Raw genomic sequence first — 23,409 nt, forward strand, 5'->3', positions numbered from 1 at the left:
GGCGCTCCTCCTGCTGTGCACCCCGAAGGATCCTCTTGCGCTCCCCCTAGGGTGCGCGCACCCCACTTTGGAGACCACTGGTCTAGGTAAAAAGCTCCATATCCTATATCCACTGAGCCACCAGATCTTAGTTTGACAGCACTTTGAACAATGATTCATTATAAATATTTTCCTGTAAGTTACTGTGTTGAAATAAAAATTAACCCCAGAAATGCAATCCAGAGTCAAGGGTGAAACTCCATCCTTAGCTCTCCCTGTTATGAACAGGGATTGCAGTTCATATGATGCCAGATCCTTGACCCAGCCTCCATTCCCTCTGTGCTGCTGCAGTTGTGCAAAAGGGCTACATCGGATTCCCCGGTTGTAGAGGAATTCCTCAGTGATATAGAGCTAAAGCCAGCTTTATGCTACCCACTCTCCCTCCTCCTTATAGGGGATGGGAGGAGGTCAGGCCAGAACACACTGCTGTGGCTGTCCTGGGATGGCAGAATGGTCCCTTAGGGACCATTCCAGCTAGTTTAAATTATGTTATGTAATCAGCCAAGGCAATCACATTGCAGATGCTCAACTCCCCTATCTGTTTCCAAATGTTGAGAGTGTTCAGATTATTAAAGCTATGTCAAGCATTGGATTTTAGGGATATTGGATATATAATCCATTGTGCAGCCCACAGCCTTCAATTTGTCTTCCAGACAGTGAACAGTGTCATCCTGGATGTTATCTTCAAAAGTAACTGACAGTAAATGCAGGAATCTTTTCCCTGTTGTAGATGACTGATTGCAGCAACAAGGCACCTAACTAGCAACTGCCTCAGTACAGCTAACCTTAAATCCAATTTGACATTATACACAGTTCTTCCCTCATGCAACTGTCTGGCAACAACATCAGAACATTTCTTTCGTCCTATTCCTAAACAGCTTAAAAAAAAACAAAACTCACCCAGGGCTGGAAAAGGTGAGTAAATTAAGCAACAACAAAAACTGGCATAGGTCTCCTTCAAGTTTGCACACTACATTTTCCATTCTAAAAAGTCTGTAATCCAAATGACACATTGCTGAGCTGGTGATCCAAAGTGATGTTAAAAGCTCAATTGTTTATTATGCTTTCACTTATACCTCACTTCAAATGGCTTACACAGCTGTTAACCTTCACAATCAAATACTACCAGGGAGGGGCAAAAGGAGTGCATTGTACAATTAAGTCATTATGTAGTTCAGTCATTTTGAGGGTCTAAATCCAAATTAAAATTCTTTGGTGCAGAATATATAAAATAAGACACAGTAGTTATGTAAGAGAGAAAAATGTGATTGACCTCCTAGGAGTATTGCATGGCCTGGCTTATAGAGGCCAATAGGAAAGCTGCTTAACACGAATAATACTCATGACAGGCAAGTAGTTGAACTCAGAGACACAATGGCAGAAAACGAAAAAGCACAGCTTATTTATTTATCGCACAATAAAAAGAAATGTCATAGATGCTTACCCAGATTATATATTTAAAAGTTCCAGTTTTGTAATGTTTATAGTATATTTTCACTTTTAATTATATATTTGATATTACATATATAAAAACAAATATAAAACATAATAACGATATAATCAAAAGCAAAAATATACTAAAATAGTATAAAATTGGAACTTAATATTATAACAATAAAACACTGTGTTAATTAAATGTTAAAGTTAAAAGAAAAAAGGCAGGAAACACAAAAGTTGGGGGTCATACAGCAACATTTCAGCTGTATTGAAAGAAAAATCCATTTTTTTCCCCTGGCTATGAGACTGATTAGCAAACTGTATATGCAAAAGTTCTCACACTCACACTTTCATGTGCCTAACCTTGAACATATAAAACTCTGATGCATGTGCCAAATCTGATTTTTACAGAGACAAGTCTACCTGCACACATGCAAATAAGGACTATATGCACATATTAGAGTTTGCCCGCACAAGTCAAAGCATGAGAAGATGCCTGCATTTCTGAAAATCTGGTCATAAATAAGTAGTTGAACTTCAGCATAGGTAGATGGCTTAGTAATGAGTCAGACCCCAGTCTGGAGCCAAATTTCAATGCAACCAATATTGGTTTGTTTGTTTTTTCCTCTTTCAAACTTGGGCATAGACTTAGGGCCAGACTTTCAAAAAAGCTTAGCAATCATTTACACACCAAAATTAGTGGCCAAATTTTCAAAAGAGCTCAGTACATTGAGTGCTGATCCCTTTTTTACAATCTGGCTATGAATGTCACAATGGGAGCTTCTGGTGTTGAACACTTTTCAAAATGTGTTCCTTATTTAGATGAGTAAATAGGACCTGAGCTCTTTTGAAAATTGGGCCTTTGCAATTGTGAGTACTGAACACTTGAAAATCTGGCCCTGAACTCTTGAGATTCAGGCCTTTCTGACCCCAGTTGGCCGTTACTAAAACATGAATGAGGAGATATTCCCAAAGATAGATATCAAGGTCGGTGAGGTAATATCTTTGATTGGACCAACTTCTGTTGGTGAGAGAGACGAGCATTTGACCACACAGAGCTCTTCTTCAGGTCTGGGAGAGGAACTCCCAGTGTCAAAGCAAAATGTAAGGTAGAACAGATTGTTCTTCTTTGAGATATGTTGCTCATGTCCATTCCAATATAGGTGTGTGTGCCTTGTGTACACCGTTGCTGGAAGCCTTTTTCCCCCGAGTGGTATTCATTGAGTCGGCTCTGGTGTCCCCTGGAGTGGTGCCTCCAAAGTGTGGTGAATTGGCACCTGCCAGCTCACCCCCTCCTCGGTTCCTTCTTTCTGTCTGTGGCAGTCACTGGAACACTTCTATCTCTTGCTCAACAAGTTATTCTTGTAGTGGTCTTCTTCCTGTAAATAGAGTGTAGATAATTGTAAATAGTTCATTAGCATAAGTAGAGTGATAGTTAGTAGTTAATAGTCGGTAAGCACCTGCCCTGCGGGGTTCTCCCACTCGAGCCCCGGGGCATGCCTTGGTCCCAGGGCTTCAAACAGTGTGGGGCATGCTGCAAGCAGATGCCAGTTAGTGACCCTCACAAGAGCTGTTTAAAGTGCTTGGGAGAGGGTCAGATTCAAGATAAGTGCCAGATCTGTAGGAACTTCAAACCGAGGACAAAAAAGAGAGAGACAATCAATTGAAGTTCGTACTTATGGAGGAGGCACTCCGTCCCTCTTCAGAGCGGCAACCGGATCCGGTACCGAGCACCTCCTCTACCAGGAGTGTGCTGGCGTCTGTTCAGGACACCCAGCGTGGCTTTGGCTCCCAGGCACTGTCCTTCCGGCACCGGCACACTTCTCCGGCACCCAGGAAGGCGGCACCAATGGCACAGCACCAATCCCCATCACCGGTGCCAAAGAAGCGGTTGAAGAAGTCTGATCAGGGACGTTCCCCCTCAAGAAAGTCTGTTGAGAGAGCGCGATCTGTGGCAGACCACTCTCGATCGGCGGTGACTCAACCGGCACCGTTGACTCCGGCCCCGTCAGGGGAATCTTTGAGTCCGGCACCGAGGGGCTCCCTGCATAGGGTGAGCCAAGAGGGGGACATGACCCTGGCATCACCATAGACGCCAGAGGTGTATGAAATGGCACATCTCTGAGACAAAGCCTGCAGGGGATGAACCAGGCACCACAGGTTCTGGCCACAACAGGGCAAGCACCAGTCCTGGGCAAGCCCTCCTTTCCGCTCATCATTGTGGGACTAGGCACCGACACCACACTCACCACAGCGACGCAGCACCCCACTTAGACGCCGGTTGCAGTCCCACCGTTGGTCTCGTTCCCAGCACCAGTCACACTCCAAGCACTGATCACAGTCCCCATGCTGCTTCCTGCCGAGGTGTCGCAATCACGGTACTGCTTGTCGTTGGGGCGCTGCTCTCCATCATGACAACACTCCCCATGGTGGCTCTGTTATTTGTCACAGCACCACTCTCCTTGGAGACACCACTTCCCATCTAGGCAAGGTCGCTCAGCATCCTGGGGCACGGCGCCACCCTGGTCGCCTAGGAGCGGGTCCTCTGGCTCAGAATTGCAGGTAGAGTCATATGCCTCGTGAGGGAATGGAACTAAAGCGGTTCACAGACACCCCACAGATGAGACCCAGGGACTTGTCCCGCCAGTATGGGGTTCGGGTCAATGGCAGATTCCTCCTCAGTGGCCAGTGTGTGGACGGACACAACGGATACCACTAGGGGAAAAATGTCTTCCAGCAACAGTGCACACGACACATGCACACCTATACTGGAGCAAGACATCTCGAAGAACAACAGTTATGGAAAGGTTAGTAACCGTTTTTTATCAAAAGTAGTTAGCATATATTGTAAAGGACCATTCAAGGTACAGTGGCTGATTAACACCTCTGAGGTCATAGGACAAAAAGAGGGTGTTAGTGGGTTACAGATAGTTGTAATAAACCATAAATCCAGTGTCTTTGTTCAGTTCATGATTTTTTGTGTCGAACAGAGCAATGAAATTAAGCTTCATCTTATGAAAGTGTTGTGTAAGAAGTTTTCTTTGAGGATGAGGACTGACAGGTCAGATGTAGAGTGATTGCTTTGTGAAAAAAGTGTTCACCCACAGGTGATACAGAGTTTCTGTCTTTATCATTTTCCTGTGCAAGTTCATTTGACAGCATAGTGATTGTCTGATGTCACCCGCATAGTTGTCATTGGGGCATTTAGTGCACTGGATGAGGTACACCACATGTTGTTATAGGCATGTGTAGGATCCATGCAGGGGTGAAAGTAATATTAATCTCTTACCAGTACGGGGGCCGGCTTTGGGCCCCCGGAAGGGGCGGGGCTGGGGGGTCAGCCTCCCCCAGCCAGCCCATTCGCGCTGCCTGGCCCACGCCGCCTGGGGCTCTGGCTGCTGCATTGGGTTGCATTGTTGAAGCAGATCGTGGTGTCCAGGGAGTTGATGTTAGTGTGGGAGTGTTCCAGAGAGACTTTAAGAGGATGAAGATACCCCCTCTTTTTGCCCTCTGACTGCAAAGGCGTTAACAGGCCACTCTACCTTGAATAAAGAGACAAAGGGTCCTGTGGCATCTTATAGACTAACAGGTAGTCTACCTGTTAGTCTGTAAGGTGCCACAGGACCCTTTGTCGCTTTTTACAGATCCAGACTAACATGGCTACCCCTCTGATACTTTCTACCTTGAATGGTCCCTTAGAATATGTGCTAACTACTTGTGCTAAACCAGGGGTAGGCAACCTATGGCACGTGTGCCGAAGGCGGCACACGAGCTGATTTTCAGTGGCACTCACACTGCCCGGGTCCTGGCCACCGGTCCGGAAGGCTCTGCATTTTAATTTAATTTTAAATGAAGCTTCTTAAACATTTTATAAAACTTATTTACTTTACATACAACAATAGTTTAATTATATATTATAGACTTATGGAAAGAGACCTTCTAAAAACGTTAAAATGTATTACTGGCATGCGAAATCTTAAATTAGAGTGAATAAATGAAGACTCGGCACACCACTTCTGAAAGGTTGCTGACCCCTGTGCTAAACAATCTGTTATACCTTGTGTTTTGTTTTGACACTGGGAGGAATTCCTTTCAGAGACCTGAAGAAGAGCTCTGTGTGACTTGAAAGCTTGTCTTTCTCACCAACAGAAGTTGGTCTAATAAAAGATATAACCTCACCCACCTTGTCAGTCTAATACTTTAGAACTGACACAGCTACAACTACACTGTATACGAAGACGGAAGTGACAGGCGCCTAACTGCCATTGACGTTTCATTTGAAATTTCCCTCAAAAAATTTTGAGCAAAATATTTCAAACCAAACATTCCAAACATTTGGGTTTGAAATTTTTGTGTGGGAAACCAGTTTAATCCTGTGTTTTAGAGTTCAGATAATTTTGAGTTAGCTTTGCAGGGAAAATAAAGTGACAATAACTTGTTTAAAATTGAGAACTTCCCTCCCTCCCCCCACTACAGCTGAACACAAAAACTGCTGAAAGGATTTTGTTCAAACTTTCTAAATAGTATTAATAATATTTATTATTATATTTGTATGTATGTATGTATGTATTGCGATAGCACTGAGGAGCACCAGTCATAGACCAGGACTCCATAGTGCTAAACTGTACAAACACAGTGAATTCTTATTTGGACAGAGACCAAGGAACAAATGTTCAGCTGGGGTAATTACCACAGGCCCATTAACTGGATCTGCCCCGCTGTGTGACTATGTTGTCCCGAAGATGAATTTTTCACAGAGATATGAGAATATGAAAGCAAGACATTGTAACTGATCCTGTTTTTCAGCCTTAACTATAGTGGTCAAGTCTGGGCAAATAAATATGGGTTATTGAAAAAAATATTTATTGTATATGAATCATAGAATCATAGAATATCAGGGTTGGAAGGGACCTCAGGAGGTCATCTAGTCCAACCCCCTGCTCAAAGCAGGACCAATTCCCAATTAAATCATCCCAGCCAGGGCTTTGTCAAGCCTGACCTTAAAAACCTCTAAGGAAGAAGATTCCACCACCTCCCTAGGTAACCCATTCCAGTGCTTCACCACCCTCCTAGTGAAAAAGTTTTTCCTAATATCCAACCTAAACCTCCCCCACTGCAACTTGAGACCATTACTCCTTGTTCTGTCATCTGCTACCACTAAGAACAGTCTAGATCCATCCTCTTTGGAACCCCCTTTCAGGTAGTTGAAAGCAGCTATCAAATCCCCCCTCATTCTTCTCTTCTGCAGACTAAACAATCCAGTTCCCTCAGCCTCTCCTCATAAGTCATGTGCTCCAGCCCCCTAATCATTTTTGTTGCCCTCCGCTGGACTCTTTCCAATTTTTCCACATCCTTCTTGTAGTGTATCCATATATTTTGTAAAATATATCATCTATATATAATTTTAACATAAAATGTATAAAAATATATAACTGGTTCAGGTACACTAAATGTATGTTGTCTATATGTTAATCATGTATTTATTAAATCAAATGAATATAGTATGATACTTCATCAGTCATATACCAGTATACAAAATATATAGCTATGAATAGAACCCGTCATGTTTTTAAAAATGTTACCAAAAAAGTGCCAATTTCATAATGTTTCAAACATACTTTAAATTCAAAAACATTGGGCCTGATCCTCAGCCAGGGATGACACATACTCTTAAGAGTGGGGGGGGGCACAATTTAAAGATTCTGGTGGGGCACATGTCACCTCTGGCCCCTTTCCCACTCCCCCTGTGCTCCCACACCCACTTCAACTTGCCCCCACTCCCCTCATAGCTCCTTTCCCACTTACTTCTCCCATCATCTCCCTGCTGCTGGCATAGTGTGGACCAGAGCAGGTTCCAGACACCTACTGTCAAGCAATGATAACTATGGCTACAGGTGAGGAAAGGACGGGACTCAGCAGGCTTCCCCATGCCCCCTCTGGTGGAACTGTGCTGCCAGTCCGGTTGCTCTTCCCTGTTCTGGGTGCCTCCTACTGGGGCTCAGCGGGAGCACTAGGTGCTGGTGTCTTTTCCTGGCACGTGCCCCTCAGCCGTGCTCAGCCCAACTCCTACCCTGACAGAAATCTTGGGGGGGGGGGGGAGATGAAGAAAAGGAGAACTGAATTAGAGCCTCATAGGAAAGCACAGGTGAGCAAGTCTGATCACACACCCCGTTTTAACATCCTATTCTTCCTTGGCTTTTGTGACTCCATCCTCTCCTCTTTCTCCTCCTCCTACTCCTCTTATCATTGATTCAGCATCTCATTTGCCGGACCCTTGCCTCTTCCACTTCCCATGTTATTGGCTCATGTCTATTCCTTTTCCCTAGATGAACTCATCCAGACATCTGGCTTTTACTAATGTCTTTACATCAGTTAGTCACAAATCTACCTCTCCCTTCCTGATCTGTATCCTATTGTCCAATCCCTCACCTGGGCATGTCTCTTTAACATCTTCTTGAGGATTTCTCATGTCAACTTAAACTTAAAATGGCCAAAAATTCCTAATCTTTCTTCACAAGTTCTCCTCTCTTTACCCCATTCTTTGTCATCACAGACAGCAGCACCTCCCTCAGGCTCTTACTGGAGCTGAAGATGATGCCAAGGTCCCTGTAGACCCACACATCCATGTGCTATCCTAAACATGCAACTTTTTTACTCCCTCCACATTGCTAAAATTTACAAGCCTTCATTTCCTGCATTGACTACTGTAATCTCATCTTTTTGCCAACTGTTTTCCAAGCAAGATCACAACTTCTCAGTGAGGACTATACCTTTGTTAAATTTCAACTTTAAACGTCAGGGGTGAAACGCTGGTCCTCTTGAAGTCAATGGAAGTTTTGCTTTTGACTTGAAAAGAGACAGGATTTCCCCCCCCACACACACACCTGCTTTTATTATAGCCCTAGTAAGAAATCAAACAAAAAGGCCAACATTTTTACAAGTGGAAAACAGTCCTTCATTCATCCTTCCTACTTTAAAAGAAGTCTGAAAGGAACTTCCTCAAGTGCGCCAAACAAATTCAGTGTAAGACCCTGAGCCTACAGTGTGATACATGTGGGTGGACCCCTGTGCCCCAACAGACTCCCACTGACTTCAAAACCTAAAAGGAGAATGTTGTGAGCTTCTGGGATCTGTTTCACAGGGTGTACTTGTAGTGGACGCTAGCTGTGCCTGTTTTTATATAAGATGCCAACCTGACTTGCCCCTAAGAACTGCATACTAGCCTCACTCAGAATTCAAGCTGTCTATTGCTGTCAATGGGAGTTGTGTTTGTGGATTGAGAGGGCTAGGTCTGTTACTTAAATACAAAAACTTGCCTTTTAAAATCTGGTGGTGAAGTGTTATCCTCTGGCAGTTATGTTAAGTCAGAAGAAAACTACATGCCATTAAATGTAAATTACAAGATTGTGTGAATGCTGAATGGAGCAACTGAATTAGAACTATATACTGTGTGTATATATATATATATATATATATATACATACACACACACACAGAGAGATATCAATGAGTTGCCCCCACTTATGCCATATTTTAATTTGGCCCTGTAACTTTAAAGGTTTCATCTGATGTCTAAAAGATTGTTTTGTGCTTTGCAATGAAATCATCCAGTATCATTTGAATGGGTCTTCCTTTATCAATCCATACAGTAGTTTGTTATTCTGCCTATAAATATCAGTTGTTCCCAGCCCCTGCAATCCTACCCTAAGCCATACTATTGTACCTCTAAGAAATTTTGTATAACTGACTCTACTGTACAGCGCCACTGCAAGTGCTCTGGGTGTCTGGCAGCATGCTGGGTATACCATGAGCTTGCAGGCAAGCACTGTTGGAGTTCCAGGTCATATGAGTTGGAGTAAACCTTGTTATGGGTTGAGTGAAAATCCCATTGAGATTGATTGATAAGTGTGAATTCACCTTTCAGTTAACATAATTGTAAGCATAACCCCCCCACCTAAGACAAAAGCTGTATGTGAACCTGTCCAGAAGCTTTTTGCTGAGTATAGTTTTGGGTCAGGTGTGTGTGTGCATATATGAAGGGAGATCACACAAAAACTGAGAACCAACAAGTACAGAGAGAGAGAAGGAGAGAGAAAAAGCCAAGCAGGAGCCTGTAAGTATAGTGTGATCTTGGAAAATGCTGGAGAGAAAGCTTTTCGCTCTGGTGTTAGCTAAAGAGTCTTGAGGGCTGTAAGCTAAGAAACAGCTCCTTTTGTTCTTGGTTCCTTCTGCGGTCAGAGACAGGGGACTTTGTACATTCCTTGTAAATAAACAAGATCACAACAAAGAAAATACCAGACTCCATGAATTTCTACTTCCAGTTTGAACATCCCCAGTATTCCAAACTTTGACAAGCCGCTCTAGTTGAAAAGGGGCAACACAGGCACTAAACTCTATGGTGTATAGTCCGTTAATGGTCCCATTAGCATTCTCTGATTCTGAGTAAGTAGGTAGGACTGTCAGAAACTAAAATGCACAAATATCTAGGCACAAAAAGTTGGTTACAATAAAAGATCAAACCAACAGTTCCCAACCCAGCCCCAAGTGGCAGTCCAGAACAGGGGTATAAAAGTAGCAAGGGGCCTGTACCATTTCCTTGGCACCATCTCCCTCCTGTGCACATGCAGTTGCCCCCATCTCTCCTGCTTGCTGGGCATTGTGCTGTGCACCATCCACCTGCTCTGGCTACAGCTTCCCTATCCCCGTCCAGCTCTCAGCTTTCAGTCCCAGCTCTCAGGCTGATGCTACCTGGCCTTTCATTTGCAGCCAGCTTCTGCTCTAGTGCCCCTAGGCCTACTGCTCCTGCCTTAATGTAGCCTCTGGCTCTTTTATGACTCCCTTTATTGGCTGGATGTGCTGAAGATTTTGATTTTGAGATTGATTTTGTTATTTTAATAAATCCATCCCCAAGGAGGGGTGTGGAGGGGGGTAGAGGGAAACTGATTTAAGGGGCCTGAAGCTGAGGTAGAGGGAAACTGAGGCAGGGGTGCTTTAGTAAAAAGTGTAGCTGTAGAATGATTTCAGGCCACCTGTTTTTTAAGTAAGTTACTAAGGTACTAAGCATCTTCAGCTCTCACTGAAAACAACAGGAGTTCAGCACCATGATCTTTTAAAGTACATTTGTCTTTAATCTCTTAACTTTAGCTCAAACATGTTGAAACTTTTAGGGGAAGTAGTTTGGGTCCAATTTGTAACTTCAGTATTGTAAAAGTTGGGGGGAAAGGCCCTATGCATTCTAAATCCAGCTTCAGAATCTACTGCTTCATCAATCTGAAAGTGTCTAGGAATTAAAACTGTGTAATTCTTCTGAAAAGCAAAGGCCTAGATTGTCACAGTCCTTATTCAGCTGCACTGATAAGTAAGAGGAAGTAAGGGCCCCCACTTACTCGCATGTTCATGCTTTCTCAGCTTGTGGCTCCTGTTGTGGGGAGAAGTGCAAGGAACTGGCCAAGAAGAGAGAGAGGGGAATAAGCTATGTGTCACCCTTACTCATGGAAGAGAGCAAGGTTACAAACTAGCCCAAAGGGACTACAGAATATCTGCTCTGTCTCTGCTAGGCATGTTTAGGGTGACCAAACAGCAAATGTGAAAAATCGGGACAGGGGCTGGGGGTGGGTGGTAACAGGAGCCTATATAAGAAAAAGACCCAAAAATCAGGATTGTCCCTATAAAATTGGGACATCTTGTCACCCTAAGCATGTTGTAGTAACTAGTATCATTTGAGCTATGTTGACATATATTGATAATGCTGGCGCCTAAACAAGGAAACAGTTACAGCCATATTAAAATCATAAAGAATGTTTCACAAAGGGAAAAATGGCTAGAAATAAATATAGCTAAGTATTTTAAAAGCATCTTAGAAACAATGGAAATAGTAATCAATGAAACTTTTATAAAAGTTGATGAGGAAATAATTGAAAAAAAATGACATTGCATATAAACCAGTTTGAGTAAAATGATGTATTTGACTATAAGATCAACAGTAATTTACAATTCGTTTATGAAGCTTTGCACAACATACTATTGTGATTGAGTACAAGTTATAAAAATATAATACATTGTTGTGTATGCATCATTTCAATTATAAAGTTTTACTTCTTTAATAGAAAATACTACTTGTTTGTTTGTTTTTTTCCTCTACAGAAAATGATGAGGTCATCAATATTTCATATGTTCATACTGAGCATGGTGGCAGTAGATGTCATTGTCGCTGCTAGTAATTACTACAAAGGAGAGACTTTCAAAAGACAGCATGATGAATTTTACCTAGCTGAGGTGAGTTTACTGGGCTTGCTATCCAGATAGTTTTCAAGATGAAAAAAGTAGACAAACTATGTGAATGTCAAGCAACTTGTCATTTCTTTATTCCCTTAAGCATTCTGAGATTTTTTTGCAAATTGTTCTAGTTCCTCTGTCTGACAATGGCTGACAGCCCTTTAAAAAAAAAAGACAACAACAACAGCCTTCTGAAAGGTAATTTCCTCAAACAAAATGTCAGTGGTAATGAACTGAGGCTTGAGTACAACCTCTTCAGGCAATGCATGGCTGATAAGTTGCTTTTTTACCAACAGGAGTGCAGACAGAAGAATTTAGCTTGTTTTTATTTCAAACCAAATAAACATACCTTGTAAAATACAGGCCTTATTCTGGAAAGCATCCCTATTCAGGAAAGCTCTTAAGCACATACTTAACTGTAATCTTGTTCTTAAGTATAGCCTGAACAGTACTCAAAATAGCCTGAATTTGGTGATGTGTGCATGATGCAGAAAACATTATTCAATAGGGGTTTTGGAGAGGGCTGAAGCTGTGCTCTTGGAATGATGAAAGGGTGAAAAGGAGCTTTTTTTAGGTGGCTGGATAATTATTTTAATGCTGCTGGCATTCTGTTGTAGAATCATAAGACTGGAAGGGACCTCGAGAGGTCATCTAGTCCAGTCCCCTGCACTCATGGCAGGACTAAGTATTATCTAGACCATCCCTGACAGGCATTTGTCCAATCTGGTCTTAAAAATTACCAATGATGGAGATTCCACAACCTCCCTAGGCAATTTATTCCAGTACTTAACCACCCTGACAGTTAGGAAGTTTTTCCTAATGCCCAACCTAAACCGTCTTTGCTGCAATTTAAGCCCATTGCTTCTTGTCCTATCCTCAGAGGTTAAGAAGAACAAGTCTTCTCCCTCCTGAAAGAGTGGACAGTGGAGAGGAGCCAAGGCAGCATTGTTCACCCTCATCCCTGAGCCTTTGGTACCCCACAACCTCAAAGCCAAGTGTCTTGTGCCTTTACTGGGAATAGTGATATCAGTGTAGGTAGGACTTGCACTGGGGAGTGATCAGTCTGCAATCATTGGTCCCAATTTAGGAAGGCACTTAACATTGTAGACTCAGACTTTAAGGCCAGAAGGGACCATCATGATGAATTAGTCTGACTTCCTGCATATCACAAGCCTCAGAACCTTTCACTACACTGCTTTCAATTCCCTGGGCCAATTCCCCACAGCCCCAGCCTTCACCAAAGCTTCATCCTTACTTCAAGGCTCATCCAAGTTCAGGCCCAGCAGCCAGCGAGGAGCTCTTCCTCACTCAATGGTGCTGCCGTTCGCTTTGGCCAGCCAGGAGCACAAGCTGCACTCCTCTAGCTCCAACAAGGAACTGACTGTCTCTGGCTCTAAAGCTCCTTTTATATGGCCCTCCTGGGCCCTGATTGGCTGCTTCCCCTGCAGAAACTCTGATTGGCTGCTTGGAGGACTCCTCTAGTGTTCCTTTTGTGGGATGAATGTGGCAGGACACTTAGGCCTCCAGCAAGGGCCTTCTGAGCCTAGTCTACCTCCATATCCTTGTTCCCATTAGCCACCCTGCCACTGCACCCAAGCTCCTCATTACCCTTATTAAAAACTGAGGCAAAGTATTTGTTTAGGTGTTGGGCCATACCTAGTTTATCTTTAATTTCCACCCTACCCTCAGTGGTTAGTGGTCTCATTGTTACCCAGGGTTCTTTCAACCCAACGCTCTTGGTAACTTTACTCTGTGCGAGGTGGTGTCAGGAAATAAATCAAGGGAGACACAGCTGTCCGACCTATAGATGGCTGGCACAAACAGGACAACACAAAAGTGCTTTCACTTAAAGCTATTCTTTACTTAGTCTCAAGCACGTACACACATCCAAAACAGATTAGTAAAACACCCCTAGCCCTCAATAATTACCGAAATTGGGTGTGGCCCTCGAGTGGCACAGCAGCAGTCTTCCGATGGCCAATCTTCCATCTGCCGGTGGGGACCACAAGATGTGTCCAGAGGGAGAGTCCCTGAAGAGTCCAACGACCCAAAACTTTCTTCCCTTATTTATTCATTAGTATTACAATAGCATGTTACTCAAAGAAAACTTGTTAAGCAAGCAATTTCAAAGGTTAAGCAAAAGGTTTCCTTCTGATCATCAATCAGCCAGGTGTGTTTTTTCAGAGTTTGCTTGCCTTGAGGCCCTAACATTTACCCTGAGGGTAAACAGTGAGGTGGCAAAGTTTGCAGATGATACTAAACTGCTCAAGATAGTTAAGACCAAAGCAGACTGTGAAGAACTTCAAAAAGATCTCACAAAACTAAGTGATTGGGCAACAAAATGGCAAATGAAATTTAATGTGGATAAATGTAAAATGTGACAGACCCAGACCAGTGGGGTACAGGAGTCTGATAGAGGGCAAATATACTGGTCACTGGATGAGTAGTTTTCTGTTCCCTGAGTGACCAGAGCAGGGGCTGCACTAGAGTAATCAGGAACCTGCTGGAACCAGTTAAGACAGGCAGGCTAATTAGGACACCTGGAGCCAATTAAGAAGAAGCTTCTAGAATCAATTAAGGCAGGCTAATCAGGGCACCTGGGTTTTAAAAAGGAGCTCACTTCAGTTTGTGGTGGGAGTGTGAGGAGCTGGGAGCAAGAGGCGCAAGGAGCTGAGAGTGAGAGGGTGTGCTGCTGGAGGACTGAGGAGCACAAGCGTTATCAGACACCAAGAGGAAGGTCCTGTGGTGAGAATAAGGAAGGTGTTTGGAGGAGGCCATGGGGAAGTAGCCCAGGGAGTTGTAGCTGTCATGCAGCTGTTACAGGAGGCACTATAGACAGCTGCAGTCCACAGGGCCCTGGGCTGGACCCCGGAGTAGAGGGCGGGCCCGGGTTCCCCCCAAACCTCCCAATTGACCTGGACTGTGGGTTCTTCCAGAGGGGAAGGTCTCTGGGCTGTTCCCCAACCCACATGGTGAATCTCTGAGGCAAGAAAATCCGCCAATAAGTGCAGGACCCACCAAGATAGAGGAGGAACTTTGTCACAAAAGTAATGCAAATTGGAAAAAATAACCTCAACTATACATACAGTATGATGGGGGCTAATTTAGCTACAACTAATCAGAAAAGAGATCTTGGAGTCATCGTGGATAGTTCTCTGATGATGTCTACGCAGTGTGCAGCGGAGGTCAAAAAAGCAAACAGGATGTTAGGAATCATTAAAAAGGGGATAGAGAATAAGACGGAGAATATCTTATTGCCCTTCTATAAATCCATGGTACGCTCACATCTTGAATACTTCATACAGATGTGGTCTCTTCATCTCAAAAAAGATATACTGGCATTAGAAAAGGTTCAGAGAAGGGCAACTAAAATGATTAGGGGTTTGGAATGGGTCCCATATGAGGAGAGATTAAAGAGGCTAGGACTTTTCAGCTTGGAAAAGAGGAGATTAAGGGGGGATATGCTAGAGGTATATAAAATCATGAGTGGTGTGGAGAAAGTGAATAAAGAAAAGTTATTTACTTGTTCCCATAATATAAGAACTAGGGGCCACCAAATGAAATTAATGGGGAGCAGGTTTAAAACAAATAAAAGGAAGTTCTTCACACACAGCACACAGTCAACCTATGGAATTCCTTGCCTGAGGAGGTTGTGAAGGCTACGACTATAACAGGGTTTAAAAGAGAACTAGATAAATTCATGGAGGTTAAGTCCATTAATAGCTATTAGCTAGGATGGGTAAGGAATGGTGTCCCTAGCCTCTGTTTGTCAGAGGGTGGAGATGGATGGCAGGAGAGAGATCACTTGATCATTGCCTGTTAGGTTCACTCCCTCTGGGGCACCTGGCATTGGCCACTGTCGGCAGACAGGATGATGGGCTGGATGGATCCTTGGTCTGACCCAGTATGGCCATTCTTATGTTCTAATGTTATGTTCACATGTAGACAAGCTTCCTGTTTTCCTAAAATGCATATCTCAGCAATTTCAACAGAGATCTCATTAGAAAGGATGCGGGATCAAGCTGCCCTTTCTGTGGCACCCAAACTCCCTCCCCTCCTGACTCTCTCATGCTAGTGAGGAGGGCTTTAAACTAGGTTCGACGGGGACGTGTGAGCAAAGCCCACAGGTAAGTGGGGAACACGGAGACCTGGCAGATGAGTCGGAAACAAGAGGGAGCGTGGGCTATAATGGCAGAGAGAAAGGAGGGTCAGGGCAAAACTGGGAGGCAAGATCAAACCAGTATCTTAGATGCCTATATACAAATGTGAGAAGTATGGATAATAAGCAGGAAGAACTGGAAGTGCTAATAAATAAATACAACTATGACATTGTTGGCATCACTGAAACTTGGTGGGATAATACACATGATTGGAATGTTGGTGTGGATGGATACAGCTTGCTCAGGAAGGATAGACAGGGGGAAAAGGGAGGAGGTGTTGCCTTATATATTAAAAATGTACACACTTGGACTGAGGTGGAGATGGACATAGGAGACGGAAGTGTTGAGAGTCTCTGGGTTAGGCTAAAAGGGGTAAAAAACAAGGGTGATGTCATGCTAGGAGTCTACTACAGGCCACCTAACCAGGTGGAAGAGGTGGATGAGGCTTTTTTTAAACAACTAACAAAATCATCCAAAGCCCAAGATTTGGTGGTGATGGGGGACTTCAACTATCCGGATATATGTTGGGGAAATAACACAGCGGGGCACAGACTATCCAACAAATTCTTGGACTGCATTGCAGACAACTTTTTATTTCAGAAGGTTGAGAAAGCTACTGGGGGGAAGCGGATCTAGACTTGATTTTAACAAATAGGGAGGAACTCGTTGAGAATTTGAAAGTAGAAGGCAGCTTGGGTGAAAGTGATCATGAAATCATAGAGTTTGCAATTCTAAGGAAGGGTAGAAGGGAGTACAGCAAAATAAAGACAATGGATTTCAGGAAGGCAGATTTTGGTAAGCTCAGAGAGCTGATAGGTAAGGTCCCATGGGAATCAAGACTGAGGGGGAAAATAACTGAGGAAAGTTGGCAGTTTTTCAAAGGGACACTATTAAGGGCCCAAAAGCAAGCTATTCCGCTGGTTAGGAAAGATAGAAAATGTGGCAAAAGACCACCTTGGTTTAACCACGAGATCTTGCATGATCTAAAAAATAAAAAGGAGTCATATAAAAAATGGAAACTAGGGCCTTGTCTACACCCAGCCGCTAGTTCGGCGGCTGGGAATCGAAGTTCCGGGTTCGATTTATCGCGTCTCGTCTGGACGCGATAAATCGATCCCGGAAGCGCTCGCCGTCGACTGCGGTACTCCAGCTCGGCGAGAGGAGTACCGCGGAGTCGACGGGGAGCCTGCCTGCCGCATGTGGACCGCGTCTGAACCGCGGTAAGTTCGAACTAAGGTATGTCGACTTCAGCTACGTTATTCACGTAGCTGAAGTTGCGTACCTTAGTTCGAAGTTGGGGGTTAGTGTAGACCAGGCCTAGGACAGATTACAAAGGATGAATATAGGCAAACAACACTGGAATGCGGGGGCAAGATTAGAAAGGCAAAGGCACAAAATGAGCTCAAACTAGCTACAGGAATAAAGGGAAACAAGAAGACTTTTTATCAATACATTAGAAGCAAGAGGAAGACCAAAGACAGGGTAGGCCCACTGCTCAGTGAGGAGGGAGAAACAGTAACAGGAAACTTGGAAATGGCAGAGATGCTTAATGACTTCTTTGTTTCGGTCTTCACCGAGAAGTCTGAAGGAATGCCTAACATAGTGAATGCTAATGGGAAGGGGGTAGGTTTAGCAGATAAAATAAAAAAAGAACAAGTTAAAAATCACTTAGAAACGTTAGATGCCTGCAAGTCACCAGGGCCTGATGAAATGCATCCTAGAATACTCAAGGAGCTAATAGAGGAGGTATCTGAGCCTCTAGCTATTATCTTTGGAAAATCATGGGAGACGGGAGAGATTCCAGAAGACTGGAAAAGGGCAAATATAGTGCCCATCTATTAAAAAGGAAATAAAAACAACCCAGGAAACTACAGACCAGTTAGTTCAACTTCTGTGCCAGGGAAAATAATGGAGCAAGTAATTAAGGAGCAGCCTCTCTCTAGAGTTGGATGTTCCTTTCATTGGACAACCCTGGGTTCCCCTACATTGGAGGCCATATTTACTGTGTCTGGAGCCCACAGCCACTGGAGAAGTTACAATATGGCCCTATATTTCATATATAAATGCCATTAAATTGACCCATTTAACTCCTCAGCAAGATCCGTTCTCTAGGATAGTCTCTGTGCCAAAGTGTGTTTATCTATTCAGTTAAATTGAAATTGTAAGGATGATATTTTATTTAACAAGGTTTCAATGATTTCCATAATAAACCTACTAAAAATGGGGGGTGGGAGGAGTTTGAATTTGCAAAGGTTTTATATTTACAATATTGTTTTAAGAAATGTGGAATAAAGTTAGCTTTCCATCATTATTATAGCTGATAAAAATTTTTCCTCCTAAATGAATCCTCTTCCCATAGCAGAGCAATATATTTCAGACTAATCAGTGATAAATGTACCAAAAATCCCAATCGCAGCACGTTTCAAGACTGTGCTGTAGTTCAGCACACAATAAATAGAATCCAGAGGTCAGAGTCAATAACATAACTGATACGACTTGACATTTTCATATTTTTAAACAATGGTCTTAAAAGGAAGCTGTCAAGTCCGTTCACTTCAGGCATTTTAAACAAGCTTTTGAATAAAAATGGTATTTTTACTAGAATGTACAGCATTGGAATTGGTGCAGGTTTAGTTAATTGTCCTAGTAATGAAAATTTTCTCTGTATATATCCACATATGAAAAAAAAACATATGCATATGAGGGAGAATGGTCTTGTGATTAAAGCACTGGACTGGGACTAAGGAGATTTAGGTTTGCTTCCTAGTTCTACTACAGATTTTGGTGTGACCTTGGTCAAGGTCTGTAAATGGGGATAATAATACTTTCTTTGTCTATTTAGGCCCTGATCCTGCAATTAACACAGGATCAGAGCCTCAGATTGTAAGCTTTGCTGAGGGGAGGGACTGTCTCTAATTTTCAGTACAATGCCTAGCAGAGTGGTACCCTGATCTTGGTAAGGTCCTCCAAGCACTACTGTGATACAAATAATAATGTCTTCTATGGTCATACTGCAAGTGTATTTCTGTGCAGGGCACTCTTTGCATGTTATATTTACTTTTTCATTATTCAGTGCTAAAAAGGTTCTCCATAAAATCTGGGATGTAGGTATCTGTCGCGGGGCTGGTACACCTATCAAACTTAGGGGATGGGGGAAGGGCACTACAGCCCCACAGCTGAGTTCAAATGACCACCCTAAGCCTCAGGGCAGTATGGCCTAATGGCCGGAGTCAAAAAGGTAGCGCTTCCTTGCAGGGCTGCATGATGGCCTTGTGGCCAGAGTCAATAGGGCTGCCCTTCTCTGCAATGTCTCCAGCAGCAGGCAGACAAGGCCTTATAGACCCCGTCATAGGGACAATGAGATAATCACTCAAACACATCCAAAAAACTCAGAAGAAACAAACAAGATAAATGAGCTGCATCTCCAGTTGTCAGTCAAGCCCTTTTCATCTTTCTTCTCTAGCTCTCTCTCTCTCTTTCCTTTTGTGTATCTGACTAGGCAGCAGCTCTCACAGGTTTTGACAGGACTCGGCAAAGTCCACTTGGGACTTCAGGTTCACCAATGCCCAGCAATAGTAACAGGAAGTTGTAGATAAGTGGAAAGTCTTTCACGTTCATTAAAATCCCTAAGATAATAGAAGTTCAATTTCGGAATAATCTCTCTAGTTAAATTCAGCAGGCAAGCCTAGCCTGGAGTATTTTATATGCTCAGCTACAAGAAGGAAGCCTGCTTCCTTTATGGGAACTAGAGGACAGACAGCTCTAGAAAGAGGGAGGCTCTTAAGGGTTAAAGCAGTGCGGGGGAGGAGGGAAAGGATGTAAATTCTAAACCCAGATTCCACTTATTACATATTTCAATACACCCAACTATTTGCAAAGCTTAAGGTACATTACAAATGTATTTATCAGCCCATTGTACCAAAATAAATAACATTCATGGTCAAATTGAGATAATCAGAAAGTTATTTAAATTTGAATATATTGACCTTATAGAATCAGCAAAAGCAGTCTTGTGAGAGAGAAAAGAAACAAACAAACAAAAAACCCAACTAAGTATAGCTTCCTAGCACCTGGGAAGTGTGAAGAGCAACTCCATGGTGGACACCACCATAAAGATCTAATTATATGTGTTCATTGGTATTATCTTAGACCAGGGATCGGCAACCTTTGGCACACGGCTCGCCAGGGTAAGCAGCCTGGCAGGCCGGGCCGGTTTGTTTACCTGCCGCGTGCGAAGGTTCGGCCAATCACGGCACCCACTGGCCACGGTTCGCCACTCCAGGCCAATGGGGGCTGCGAGAAGCCGTGGCCAGCACATCCCTCAGCCTGCGCCGCTTCCCACAGCCCCCATTGGCCTGGGACAGCGAACCGCAGCCAGTGGGAGCCGCGATCGGCCGAACCTGCAGACACGGCAAGTAAACAAACCAGCCCGGCCTGCCAGGGGGCTTACCCTGGCAAGCCGCGTGCCAAAGGTCGCCAATCCCTGGGTTAGACAGTAGGGGGTTGTCCCGTAGAAAAACCCAAGACAGACAGAAAAGAAGTCCTCTCCATTATGATAGGTTGCAGGATTGAAGTCTTAGTGAAGAGCATTAAGAATCCTGAAAAGCAGTGGCCTACACTCTAGAGGCATGAACAGAGTTAAACTGTTTTTTTCTGCTACCATCTCACATGGCAGTGTCCTTTGCAATGAATCTATGTCCTTGTATCAATACTGTTCTGAGAAAGTCCCTGTCCCGCTTCCCGAAGTGAAGATTAAACAGAATATGGAACCTGAAAAGGGAGGGAAGGGTCAGAGATCTGGGATCCTAACCTCATTGATCCAACTCAGAAAGACTCTCCTCTAAGTTCACCTGTAGCTGTACACTCCCCTCAACCAAGCCAAGGCAGCACAGTAGAACCAGCTTAGGTGGTAGTGTTGGGTATTGGCCCTAGCTGTGCTCTGTGTGAAGCAGCATTAGCACCCTGCAACCTACAGGGAAGCATGCCATCTCATATGGCTCCTCTTTGGCTTCTTTCCTAACTGAGCCTCACAGACTTTTTCTGATGGCTCATAAGGATGCATAGATGTTCTGACAGAGGGAAATGTGGCAGCACAGCAGATGGTAGCAACTCGTTTAACCAGTTGCCTGCCCCTGCCTGGCACCCCATGTTTTTTTCCATGGATTCACCCTCTTCCCCTCTCTGCAGCAGCAGAAGGAGTAGATATGAGCATAAATTTGTATACAAACCTACGTTATTGCATTGCATACCTAACAAAACATTCAAGTCAGATGTTGTATATTTGACTCCTGAATCTTCTCATGTAATTAATTACAATGAAGGAAAAATGCCCAGCTCTATCAGTGGGAAGGCAGGTGTATAAATGTAACCAAATGCTATGCAAACCATCTAATAAATTTTTAAGTGTTAGTGGTTTGAGGTCCTCTGACAAGGATATAAAATGCAAATCATCCTGCCTACACATTTTTAGAATAAATTTAAATATATTTAACATCATATTTGCTAATCTTGTCCCTAATGCAACACCTATATATTCTGAATTGTGTGAATGTTAGAGTTGCTTCTCCACTGCTGTAAGGTTGAATTCCAAACCTTTCCTTATTCCATAACTGGAGTGCACACACACACACACACAAATCCTTTGGGGCTGAAATTTTGTATGACTCTTCTTTGCTCAAAGGCCTTTTTTTCTTTAATCCGGATTAAAATACTTTCCCAGTGTGTTTCAAACAGAGGTTTTGTTCATGCTGTATTTGAAACCATTTTTTTCAGACTTGACTTGTTTTGTAGATCTCAATGATATCTACAAAGGAACAAGTCAGGGAAAATTAGTCATTATCTTTGAAGATATGAAGACTGAGAGGTGTGTGCAGGTGTCTGTGTGCTTGCACAGTAGGGTGTTCAGTTGGGTTTTATTGCTCAGCCTAAACAAAAGGTTTAGAACACTGGGGTGCTGCAAGACATCTTAGTTTGATTTAATCATGCAAAGAACTTTAAAGTTTGATAAATATTTCATACACTTTAGGAAAACTGTTGCAAATATTGCTGGTGATACTGCTCACCAACAAGCCATATATGTTGACTAGAAGACTGAACATAAGGCTGGTAGCCCAAACCTTTGAGTTATATTTCCTCCTCTGCCAGTGATTTTTACAGTTCATAAAATATATTGCACATTACAAACATTATTTAGGTAGCTGACAAACCCCTCTCTGTTGGTAAATATAATCATATCTATTTTATGGAAAGAGAGTCTGAATCAGAAGAAATTCACTACTTTAGCAAAGTCTCACAGATAGGGTCAGAATCAGGATTAAAATCCAAGGCTCTGGATTTCTTGGGTCTTTCCAAATCCAATGGCCTTTAGAGCCCACAGACAATTAACCTCTCTGTGTCTGACTTTTCCCATTTGTAAAAAGAAGATGAATAATATTTGACCTCAGAGAACCCTCTGAACATTAATTTGTTAATGTTTGAAAATAGTAGTTCTGTATAAGTATTACCTGTTAATTCAATGTCTAGTGTAGTCAAGGGTCAGTGGAGTTTACCCACTTCTCATTTGGGGAATATAGAGGTTAGGTTAGTTTACCCATTTCTTTTCTTACCACTACACAACTTGTCATGCCCCTGCAGCCTAGAGAACTGCTGAGGGGAGGACAGATATCCCTTTCTCTGTCCTGCCTCTACTGCCTATTGGGAGAAGTCTCCGGGGAGATACATTGATAAATTAAGAAGGCATGGGAGGAACTGGGGATGGAGGGTGTTTAGCCAGAGGCATTTTCTGTGGCAAGTCTGCAAATAAAATGAGAGAAAATGTATACATCGTAGTAATGGAAGGGGAGAGGCGGAGGGGGTTAGCCTCAGCTAGAGCAGATAGCTAAGTTGTCTAAATGTCAGGGTTAAAAATTTCAGTCTCCCAGAGCTAAAGGTGTAAATCTAGGATGAACTGGTTCTTGTCTTCAATGTGAACTCTATGTTGTTTACTGTGTAAATATTTCAGAAAAGGCCTTTAAGAACTGCACATTTCTGCCCCTGCCTACAAGTCTTCCCCTGTCACTTCCTACCTCACACCCTTTCCCCTATGAACACTTCTTGCCTACATATATCACCATTTAAAAATGGCAGAATTTACCAGATTTATTACTCCCTTGTTTTATTTGTTTTAACCCTCATCTAGAGTTGCCAATCGTCCAGGATTGTTCTGGAGTCTCCAGGAATTAAAGATTAATCTTTAATTAAAGATTATCATGTGATGAAACCTCGAGGAATATGTCCAACCAAAATTGGCAATCGTACCCTCATCCCATCTTTCCTTACCCATTTCTGTTGGTTTATTTCTGTGCATGTGTGGGGAAAAAATTAAATGTTCATAAAAAAACAATAACTGTTGAGTCAGTTCTCTTTCAACCTTTGCTTGCTCCTTAGATCTGTCCAATCTATGTTATATTTAAAATTGGTTCAACCATTGTTATGCATTGTGCAAAATATCTAATCATAT

The 23,409-nt window shown here is 43.1% G+C and overlaps 1 protein-coding gene across 2 annotated transcripts in view; it reads left to right on the top strand.

Annotated features, from left to right (window-relative positions):
- NALCN (sodium leak channel, non-selective) overlaps positions 1–23,409 on the top strand; it is a 369,797-nt gene that overhangs the window by 210,274 nt on the left and 136,114 nt on the right. For both annotated transcript variants that reach the window (XM_065410363.1, XM_065410371.1), the window contains one exon: positions 11,620–11,751. In XM_065410363.1, coding sequence (XP_065266435.1) covers positions 11,620–11,751 — 132 coding nt within the window. The remainder of the gene's footprint in view (positions 1–11,619; positions 11,752–23,409) is intronic.

The sequence above is a fragment of the Emys orbicularis genome, chromosome 1 (assembly GCF_028017835.1).
Source record: "Emys orbicularis isolate rEmyOrb1 chromosome 1, rEmyOrb1.hap1, whole genome shotgun sequence".
In the NCBI taxonomy this organism is placed as follows: Eukaryota; Metazoa; Chordata; order Testudines; family Emydidae; genus Emys; species Emys orbicularis.